General features: G+C 41.7%; 2 protein-coding genes across 8 annotated transcripts; one reads left to right on the top strand and one right to left on the bottom strand.

The window, feature by feature from the left end:
- The first annotated feature begins 1,669 nt into the window (after positions 1-1,669).
- Positions 1,670-7,458, top strand: LOC114845192 (heterogeneous nuclear ribonucleoprotein C). Of its 6 annotated transcripts, XM_029133080.3 has the most exons (9): positions 1,670-1,830; positions 3,778-3,879; positions 4,817-5,085; positions 5,168-5,240; positions 5,320-5,373; positions 5,497-5,666; positions 5,964-6,137; positions 6,344-6,501; positions 6,920-7,458. In XM_029133080.3, the coding sequence occupies exons 2-9, from the start codon at positions 3,875-3,877 to the stop codon at positions 7,028-7,030; spliced, it is 1,014 nt and encodes a 337-aa protein (XP_028988913.1). In that variant the 5' UTR covers positions 1,670-1,830; positions 3,778-3,874; the 3' UTR covers positions 7,031-7,458. The 6 variants fall into 6 exon arrangements, with proteins under 6 accessions (XP_028988913.1, XP_028988916.1, XP_040923923.1 ...); XM_029133083.3 differs by lacking the exon at positions 3,778-3,879 and having other exon boundaries at positions 1,679-1,830; XM_041067989.2 differs by having other exon boundaries at positions 1,680-3,879; positions 5,323-5,373.
- A 528-nt stretch (positions 7,459-7,986) lies between these two features.
- Positions 7,987-10,301, bottom strand: LOC114845193 (putative ferric-chelate reductase 1). Of its 2 annotated transcripts, none has more exons than XM_029133087.3 (7): positions 10,143-10,301; positions 9,725-9,816; positions 9,419-9,625; positions 9,016-9,126; positions 8,781-8,895; positions 8,521-8,664; positions 7,987-8,324 (listed from the first exon to the last, which is right to left on the bottom strand). In XM_029133087.3, exons 2-7 carry the CDS (start codon positions 9,812-9,814, stop codon positions 8,272-8,274), a joined length of 720 nt encoding a protein of 239 aa, XP_028988920.1. In that variant the 5' UTR covers positions 9,815-9,816; positions 10,143-10,301; the 3' UTR covers positions 7,987-8,271. The 2 variants fall into 2 exon arrangements, with proteins under 2 accessions (XP_028988920.1, XP_028988921.1); XM_029133088.3 differs by having other exon boundaries at positions 7,987-8,280.
- Positions 10,302-10,804: the final 503 nt, after the last annotated feature.

The following is a 10,804-nucleotide window of genomic DNA, read 5'->3' as shown; positions in this document are numbered from 1 at the left end:
AACAATTCACAAAAGAACATATTCACCAAGAAAAACCGGGACATTGTAAAGAGTTCTTTTCTCCTAACTAGATGCAGGAGACAGCTGGTATTGTTCTCCTGTAGTTGCCATCCTGTCTCTCCCCATTTCTCTGCCTCCTCAGGTGCAATAAAATCACGCAGTAAACGACAAGGCCTTTATCGCAGAAGACGTTTTGACTTGTCATATATCAGTATAGGAGCAGGTGTTTCTAATAGAAATTACAATAACAATAGCTTGGATCTATTAAATGTTCCAGTAAGACATAACAGTATGGCAGCGAGCCAGCATGAAAAAAACAAACTTTAAGAGTCAAGCAGCTACATGTACCTCAAACATGACTAATTAATTATTTACAGTTGGGATTTTCCTACTGTGACATCCGTGACAAAAGCCACAGGGACAAATAAACTCCAAGCATGTCTACAGAACGGACGTGAAGCGATGTGCTGGTACTAACGAGAGGGAGAGCTGGAGAAAAAAATGGTTCCCACAGATTTATATGAGCCCCAGAGCCAGTGTTTTTAATAGAAACACGCACGATGTATGATATTAATTTGCAGACAGTTTGATTTTATCATAACACACTGGTTTTCAGCTCAAAGCAAAACCATTCAAAATCTGAGGGATCATTATATCATAAATTATATAAATGATATAGCTTTACGTTTCAGAAATTGTGTGCTTTTTGTATAGTATTCTTTGAATACAAACACATGTTCATTCTCTAATGAAAGAAAGAAACTTGTGTTACTGTCAGGATTTTCTTTGTCTTATATGATAGTAAAGCACAGTCTGAGCAAATAAGTATTATTATTCATTATGTCATCTCAAGAAACTTTGTTATTATAGCCTTAGTGAGTAGTTTTGCTTTTCATGGCACTTACCTCAATTACCTCACCTACAGTGAGACAAACAGAAATTCATAAATGGAGTGAAAATAACATAAATTTTAATATGTATACAGCGATATGCCTATGCTATATTAAAATGTCTGCAGGGAGGTATATAGCCTATCTGTACACTAAGTGTCCCCATTCTTTTTGTTCTGTGTGTCACCTGCTCAGGTATATTTTAACTTTTTGTGTATTTGCTTGAAAAATTTAAAACTGTAACCAAGTTATTAAATTGCATTTTTTATTTATAACCACTGAATTAATGTATTTCTTATAAAAAGATCTTTAATTGTGTATTAATTCGATTGACATGATCATTTGTGGATATAACAATGCTCCCCCCTCGCGGCTCATTGTGGTAATAAAGTTGTGGTTTAGCAGTAAGTAATCGTTTCGAGATCGTTATCTACTAAATTAAAAAAAAACATAAAGCGCATTGACTTTTATATTATGTATTTAAAAGCACAACGTTCTATGGTCTATTCATATTTTTTTATTTTATATTTTTTAATGAATAGCTCGCATAAAAATATAGGTGTAAGAGCAATACTGTAAAGTGTAATTCTAAGATGCCATGAAAAGCGCTTCAACAAATCTCCGATAATAGTATTAGCGTAGGCTTATGAAAGCAGTCGTGTGGTTCGTTTAACATAGCACGTTGTGCCGGCGGTTGCATGGGTTCTTTATTCAATACCGTGCTCATGAACCCCACCCTCTGTGACTGCTCTGTGATACCAAATAAACGCCCACTCCCAATACTGCGCCATCGGCAGATAGCATTAGGCTAGCTTAGTGGCTAGAAGAAAGCTAGCTCGTTGCTGACGGGGGGCGAATCGCTTGGGCTCCGAAGGGACGACCTAAGTAACAATTTGACCGATTTTGCCGAAAGCAAGACATTTTACTCGTAAAGGTCGTGGTGAGTATTTTGTTCCCAGATATTTTTCATTTTTCCTTCCTTTTTCTTTTCTTTTTGGATTTTTTCAACGATGCTTTTTCTATTTTGCGAGAGGACAAAACGTAATGTGCTGGCTAGCGTGTAGCTAGCTTAGCTGGCTTGGAGACGCTCATCTACTTCAAACACACGAACGCTGGTTGTGGTTTTTAGAAGCACGGCGCTTTGGATGCATTTTAGCTACGGTTCCGCCCCCTTTTTGCAAGTTTGTGTAGTTTTATTTTTGTGTCTATTACTGTGAAGACTTTTGTTTAACGGGACTGATTTGTTTTTGGCACGCTTTTCAGCCAGACCGCTAGCTAGCTAGCTAACAAGGTGGTTTGATAGTGTCAGCTTCCTCCTTGATTGATTGCAGATTATCTACTACGCAATTATCGGTATTTTGCGGGTTTTGGTTTTTGCAAGCAAGGAGACTGGTCTTACTGCTGTGCCTTTTTTAATCCTCTGTTGGTGGTTGGCTAACGTTAGCCATGCTAGCCGGCTGTGAAACACCGAGGCTAACGCAGGGCCCGTGTTCTACGCAGACGCCGGATGGTGGCGCTGTTGGGGTCCAGGCCGTTGTGTTGTAGATGGTTTAGGTATTTTTGAAAATCCCCAGACTTTAATTTTCTGGCTAATGCTACGCAGACAGCAGGTTTTTCATGAGGAATTTATTTTTTTGCTTCGTGTTTTTTCCCATGAAGATTTGGAAATTTTGGACTTTCTCAGTTTGTTCTTATATAACGTTACAAAAACACCTTTAAATAATTAAACGTGTGTTTATCTGAAAGAGTATTTGGCTGTTTGTGTATCTAAACCAACTCACCCCTCCACATTCACTGCTAGGCTACATGCACACGCCAACATCTGTAGCTGTTTTCAGTTGGACTCTAAAATTCAAAAGTCATTGCTCATCACTGGGAAACTGCGTTTTCAGTTCCCCCAGTGTAAGACCTGAGATTTTTTTTGAGTTATGGCCTGTATTGTTGTTTGTGTCCGTCACTTTAATCAAAACTAAGCCTAATTGTATCTTATGCAATCTATCCTTTTAGTTCTTTGTCCTTTCTCTGGGTCCGTGATCAGTTATTTTTACTCCGATTGCATAACTTTTGTTACGTTTTTGCTTTCACTACTGCTTCTTTGCAAGTCTTGTAATTAAAGCGGAACAGTAAATATAAAATTTAATTTTATGGAAATAAAAAATCCCCATAAAAGCATGAATAAACTAATTGGTCATTAACAGCATTTTTACATTTTAGTCTTTTTATAGACAGTGCTCTCAATTCAATTGTAACTTTTGTACTTTTTAACCTCTCCATCTGCTACTTAATAAGAGGCTAAATTCTATATTAATTATAATCATTGTAGAGCATTTTATGCCACATTTTAATTAAGAACTTGCCTAATATAATATCAAAAACAAACTCCCCTTCTTAAAGGTGTGAGGACAAAGCGACTGCTATCGTCATCCTGTTTTCTAAGCTGATTCTATAATGATGCACAGTTAGTTGTACCTGTTGCACTGATGTTTAAGTTGAACACAATATTAAAAACAGATGTGGGTTCCAACATAAAATTGAAGTTAATAAGTTTTGTATGATTATATCAGAATTTGTCTTTCAGATTTTGGTATGTCTGGCATTTTGGGGGCGTTATAATTTTTTTTTTTTTTTTTTACAGACAAGTCTGAAAGGGTTTTTTGGCTTTTTAACCTTTTTATAACCCTTAGAACCGTTATTCACACATGTGCACTAATCTCTTCTGTATTCTTTAGTTTGTCTTGACCAACACACATTTGTTATAGTATTTTCTTACATACATTTTTAAAGAGCTGTGCCACTGTTTGCCGTCACTGACACACAATCAAACAGGTAAGATTGGTACGAGATAACCCTGCTCAGCTTGACTGAGGTGTGTTTTTTGTCGCCCCAGTAAAATTCACGAGGGGCGAAGGTGAAGGTCAAGACACCAGCCCAACCAAACAGAACCCAGCCCACAGTGTCAGACGGCAGCCCTGCACACAGACGCTATGGAGTGAGTGATGAATGTTCCAACCCCGTCAGCTGGGGTGTGGTCACTGTTTTTGTTATGTTTGCTGTCGAGGACTCACTTCCCACCAAGGAACTCGCACAACTCTGGGCTTCACTGTGCACTCACATCCCTTCCTGTTAGAATCGTTTGTAGATTTAATAGTTTTAGCCTTTACATCCCCAGACTGCATTCACAAACATATCTCAAAGGTATCCGCATACACTGCTTACAGCTTTCCTAATGTGGAGCGGCTGAACCTCGGCGTCTGCTCCCTGGATTTAAATGATGCAGCTAGATGTACCAAGTAGTGCAAAAAGCATGTAATTATAGATTAATCAGACATGAAACACTTTGGGGACTTGTGAGAAGCACTGGTGATGGGTTACTGTCCTGTGCAATGGTTTTAGTCCTACTCACTCATCAAGGTTGTGACTGAAATGACACCTGCTCACATTCACCCTGAAATGAAGCATTTAAGACATTTAAGGTCAGTTAAAGCCTGACCTGTTCGATGCTTTCTGGTCAAGTTGCTGTTTCCTCCTGGTCGTGTGTATATGATCAGGATTTCTGCTGCATGTATGGAGTGTGATTCTTAAATGGTCCTGACAACAGCAGCGCCTCATTCAGGAAAATCCTAAGACTAAAACATGATGAAATGAGGTAAAGTAACAATAGACAGTTTGGTTTGTTAGTGGATCCTTTATTCTAGATTAGTTGTGAAATCTCTAATGAGAAACCACACCTATTACGTATAACCATGTGAAAACTAAGGACTTTTGTTTGTATGGAAATGATAACCCATAATCTGTTTTTTTTGTGTATGTATGAGTGAGTTTTCCCTGGAAGGCCCTGCTGGTTGTTCTGGAGGAATAATTCAAATGCAGTGTTGATCTTTCACACATCTAAATCAGGGAATTGTGTGTTTGTGTCTTCCTGTTAGTCGTTCACCCACCACCTCCAGCCTCATGGCCAGCAGCAACATTACCAACAAGACTGACCCGCGCTCCCTCAACTCCCGGGTTTTCATTGGAAACCTCAACACCCTGCTGGTCACCAAGGCGGATGTCGAAGCAATTTTCTCCAAATACGGGAAGATCGTGGGCTGCTCTGTGCACAAGGGCTATGCCTTCGTTCAGTACTCCAATGAGAGGAACGCCCGATCTGCTGTCGCCGGCGAGGATGGAAGAATGATAGTCGGACAAGTGCTCGGTGAGGACTGCTTTTCCCCTTACATGATTTTACCATGCTTAAACATGGACTGGAGTAATATACCGTTATTTGGTTTCGTCAGATATTAATCTGGCTGGAGAACCCAAACCACACAGGTCAAAAACCACCAAGCGCTCAGCTGGAGACATGTACAGGTAACACACAAATCTAAAGCTCCATGACCCTTTTGAAGACAACCGACAGTTTCTAATATTTCCCACTTTTCTTTTAAAGCAGCAGTTCTTCGTTTGACCTCGACTATGACTTTCAGAGAGATTACTATGACAGGTGAGTCATCTGCTGCATTGGTCCCACTTTGTCACTGCTCAAAACATCTTTTGTTCCTCTGCAGATTCTGTGACATCAGTGAATAAGACTTAAGTGTTTTATCATTTTTGCCTTTTATACCAGAATGTACTCGTATCCATCCCGTGTCCCCGCTCCTCCGCCGCCCTTGTCTCGGTCCGTCATCCCATCCAAGCGCCCGAGGGTCAGCCTCAGTGGAGGAAGCAGCCGGCGAACCAAGAGCAGCTTCTCCTCTTCCTCCAGGAGCAGTCAGAGGACTTCCTCCTCCAGAACAAGTAGGCGCCTTCTGTGACACATTCAAGTCCAAAGCTAGTTAGGGGTGTTACACAGCTGTGATTACAATGTGAAGGAGGAACGTGGTAGAAAAGCTGGACAGTATCTTGAACGTCCATATTTCAGCATTCAGTTGACATTTAAATGTCTCTTGACAAAAAGCATCTTAAAGATGAAAGAATTTATCCAGATCCAGACCTAATGTATGAATGTGTTGCTCATCTGCTTCTCATGATTTTAGTATTTAGAGAATTTGAATATATTATATTTGAATATCTGAAAACTGAACAATCCAACAGACCACATTTATACACGAGTCCTGGTGTCATCATCAGAGTTTACAACACTTGCTTCTCCAGTGAAAGTGGATGAGTTGCAGACCATCAAACGGGAGTTGAGCCAGATAAAAAGCAAAGTGGACGACCTGCTGGACAGCCTGGAGCGAATGGAGAAGGATCACGGCAAGAAGTCTGGTACTGTCCTAATGACTTTAATGTGATTATAGATCTTTATTATTCTGCTTTGGCAAGAAACAGGCGCTCCAGTGCTTCACCCCATGGTGCCTAAATTGAAATCAGTAATGTAGAAAGATCTCATTCATAATTTATTATGACACAGTCAGATGTATTTGAAAAAAAACCACCTTGATAATGAATAATAATTTGATATCTGGCTAAAGGAAAGAGCCTAAAACCGGAGCCAGGGGAGGTGACTTCACCACCTCATTCGAGCAGCAAGAAGGACGACAGCTTAAAGAGGGACAGGGAGAGCCAGGAGATGAACGACTCGGAGGAAGACGAGGAGGAGGAGGATGGAGACCTGCTGGAGGAGGAAGAGGTGGGACCAAATACATACAATCCTATACACAGGGAATCACCGGGGGTACAAGTGAAAGCACAAAGTGACGTCCACCTCTCCAGACTTAAAAATAATCTTGGCTGGTTCAGCAAAATAATAGTTCCATGGTGATAAACATTCCTTTAGAAAAACAGTGGCTGGCAATGAGAAAATTGTGTCTAATGGAAGGAACAATTAAGGCCAACTAAGTTTTTATTAAGTCATGCGTAAAATACTTCTGTCTTTAGTGATGAATGATTCCTATACAAATATCCACACTACACAAACCTTTATGCATCTGATGTTTTCTTAAGCTCAAATGACAAAATCTGAAGCTGGTTTGATTTTCACCTTTTTTTTTTTTTCGTTTCAACTCACTTATGTTCCTTCACGTTGTTTCTGACTTGTCAAACTGCAGGTGAAGAGTCAAGAGAGGGATGAGGAGGAGGAGGAGGAGGAGGAGGGCGAGCACGTGGAGGGAGACGACGAGGACGATGGCGACAGCGCCAACGGCGAGGACGACTCGTAGACGTGCACGCGGGCGGCAGTAGGAAGTCGGACTCCTGTTTTAACACTCATTGTAGATACGAAAGCAAACGTGCGCCCACATACACACAACACAAGCATGGTGCACACATTCCCTCGACCCTAAAGCCAACTTGTTTTGATTGTTTTGGCCAGTTGACCAGTATCGCTGTAACAGGAATGACTAGCTGTAGGACTGAGTTTGTGTGTTACGTGGACTGTTAATGTTGTCAGAGACGACAGCTCGACGGACATGTCTTAACGCGAGGACAGAAATTCAGTTACGAAAAGACCGTTTTTAGGTTCAATGTGTTTCTCCTCATCGGTGGGTTTGTCTGACCTTGTGCGTCTGTACTTTAATGTCGGTTTTTATACTATTCAGTTTCAGTTTAACTGTAAAGTAATAAATTGCAATAAAATATTAAAAATGGATCGGATCTCATGCTTGGTCTTTGCAAACAGTCACATTTCTACATGTTAATTTCTACCTAAAGGTCATTTTATTTACTGTAAATGTCATTTACATTTGGTTGTTGTAACAATTGCTGGTTCAGGGTCAGCTGGTTTAGAGCAGAGCTGTGAGGGTGTGTGACCGCTGTGAGGTCACTGAGGTTAATGTAGCTGCTGGTTGGAGGATTCATCGTTTGTTTAAAGGCCCTTTTGTTAATGAATAAAAGACGAACCGTCACCAGAATTATTTCCAGATGACAGTTGGCATTGACAGGTGACACTTCTCCCATCTCTTCAGGGTTTGGTGTCTGTTGCTAGGTGACGCTGGTGTGACGGGTGTGTAGTTCTTGACCTTGCTGTGGTTGTTTGTGCCATAACAGGAAATGCTGTTTATTGAATGGATCAGTGATGTGATGCCATAAACAAGGACTCTGCTTATGTTGTCATTGTTTAGGATTATGTAAACCTTTCTCCCTCCCCCTCCTGAAATCTATAGTTCCAGCACAGAAATATGAATGTTCTAGTTTTATTAATAGCATTCTTGGCTTGATTTTCCTTTGCAATGTTTGTTGGTTTAGTTTTGCTGCCAAGATTTTCTGAAAAACAGCTCAAGCTTATTTATTTACAGTATTAGTCTGCAAAACACAAGTAACGTTTGATCATTAAACCCAAGAGCTGTAGATGCTAATTATGTATTTGTATCTTACAGTTTAGTCACAGATGGAATAGAATATAAAGACGATAGAGTCGTGATGCTTCTGTGTGTCATTCAGGCCTCCGTTTTCCTCCGGGCTCTCAGGCTTTCTGCAGGACAGACAGAGGGAGGATGCTCAGCAGAAGAAGCAAAGCTGCCAGAGAAAGAGACGAGACATTATTCAGAAAAGCTTTCTCTTCTTTCACCTTCTGTCTGTGGAAGAATAGCATTGATCACGCAATTTCTGTGTGAAGTCCTGCAGCAGATTTTGACGTATTGACGTTGGATGTATTGGTTCATGTGAGCTTTCAGGTAGAGGTGGAATAACAGACGTATGACTGCACACTTACCATGAGGCTGCACGGCTCCGCCGCCTCCTGTCGGTGGCGTGTTGCTGGAGACTGCTGTGGGTTCAATGGTCGGATTGATGCTGCTGCTGGGGTCGGTGAAGTCCATGGGTTCACTGATCAGGGCAATACTTAAGGGACCAAGTCCTAAGGAAGTAAACCAGTAAAATGGTCTGTTGTGGACTTCAAGCATGCCTAATGTTTTACAGCTCAATGAGACGGGTGTAGAAATGTCTCATGTTTCTAAACACATCACAACACACCCATGTCGATGGTTCCATTCCCCAGGAGGACAGAGAAGGTGGTGTTCATAACTGGGATGGTGAACTCGCACTGGATCAGGTTCCCATCTGCCAAGCCTTGGATGTCAGTAGCTGTCTGTAAATATGAAATAGTGCAGAAATAAAATTCACCAAATGAGCTGTAAAAGTGTTATAGTTAGAATAATATGATGTCCAGGGAAGTTGGGTCATATCTCTGTAAAAAATAAATCCTCACCATGTTGCTTGGAATGATGGTGTCATCGGTGTTGTTCATCTCCACTTCGCTGAAGATGAACGTGTCATTGTCTGAAGGGTTTTGGCCGCAGATGAAGCCCATGGCAGTCGCCTGAGGAGCAGAGAGGGATGAGACCGTCTGCAGCAGGTTCACAGTGGTTTGTTAAAGCGTGACTGCAGTTTAACAGAGAGATGCAGTCTGACGGACATTCAGCAGAAGCGGATGGGTCCACAGTGAGTACTGTAGATGCTACGCTGCCTCCTGGACCGGCTCAGCGTGGGCCAGTTCAGTGTTTGGTCCAGCTCCTGTCTGATGCCTTAAATCCAAGTGTGTCTCACTGCCCCACATCCTTTTGGTCCGCTCTTTCACGTGATCTCAACTGTTTTAGTAAAGTGCATTTTACCTCCGACGCGTTGGCGATGAGCCCCAGTGCGATGTATCCTGACGACTGCCCGCTGAGCTGAATGGTCAGGTTGGTGCCGTCGGAGTCCATGGGGGGGCTGGCGATGCCCGACATGAACAGACACGTCTGGTTCTCAGCCGGGTCACAACCAGCTGGCAGCTCCACACACAGCTTGGTGACTCCGCAGCCGGAGCCAGTGATGTTCAGCTGGAGGACACACAAACACAAGCACAGAGGGGAAGGCAGGTAAAGGAGCTTCTCTAGAGGCTCAAACAGAATGAGGCTACGTAGATGAAGGTGGCCGACCTGTGTGCTGCTCTCCATGACGTCTGCTTTGGCCAAGGCTGCGAATGTGATCATCATCACAGCGACCGACATCAACAGTCTTCCCTGCATTTCTGAGGAAAACGCACAAAAGAACACAACTCAACAAGCTATGGTGTAAATAACACACTACCAATGTTACCAAGTGTACAACAAATATGGTCATTCTAAAATTGTAGGACAGTTAGGAAACCCTCCTATTTCAGTTAGGAGGGTTTTGCATTTTATTCATTAATAGACTACAGTTAAAAATATTATAAAGCAGCTTGTTCTAATTAAATGTCTAAAACTAAACATTCAGTTTAATCCGATTCTGTAGTTTGTTTAGTATAACTTTAAATGGAACCATTTTAAAATAAAATAATAAATAATTACATCTGACAATCAGATTCAGACTTACCTGAGCTGTAATGGGCCAACGCTTTGGACAAGGACCTGCTGCTCGCCTTGATGTTCCTGCTTCTGTGGACGGCTCGGAGTCTGGGATTATTTAAATGAGCGGAGGTCAGCGCTGCCGCTCAGAGGCGGTGGGAGAAGAATGGGACGAGCTTCATCCTACAGGGTGTAGCTGTGGAGGCATCACCTGGCTGTGGGCCCTCAGGTGTCCGTGTCCTTTGTTGCAGCCTTGTCATTGTTGAGGCTCTGTTTGGTTCATTTGTTGAACCCACATCAGCACTTTTGTCGAGAGTTTAGTTCACAGCCTACAGTACTGAACATGATCTCCATCCATGGTTTCTTCTGTCCCCGTACTATTAATAGAACCTGATAAAAAACGAAGCATCCCTGACTTTAAATCATTTATTATTATTATATTATTCAATGTGAAGCAATCACAAGCTTGCAATATATTTGTAGCACAGTTATGATGCAGAAAAAACAGTGCAATTAGAAAGTATTGAACGCAGTAGTTTTGTTTGGTGGTTTTCAGTAGTACGTAGGTGTTCTTTAGGCATCACTGCCTCTAGATAAACAAACAGTGTCACCTGCTAATGACAGACTGTCATGTATCATGGAAAATGATGTTTATACATGTGATTATGTGAGATAATCACCTCAGGAGGG

This window comes from Betta splendens, chromosome 17, assembly GCF_900634795.4.
Source record: "Betta splendens chromosome 17, fBetSpl5.4, whole genome shotgun sequence".
NCBI lineage: Eukaryota > Metazoa > Chordata > Actinopteri > Anabantiformes > Osphronemidae > Betta > Betta splendens.
Note: the sequence above shows the minus strand (reverse complement) of the source record. Positions and strands in the feature narration are given on the sequence as shown.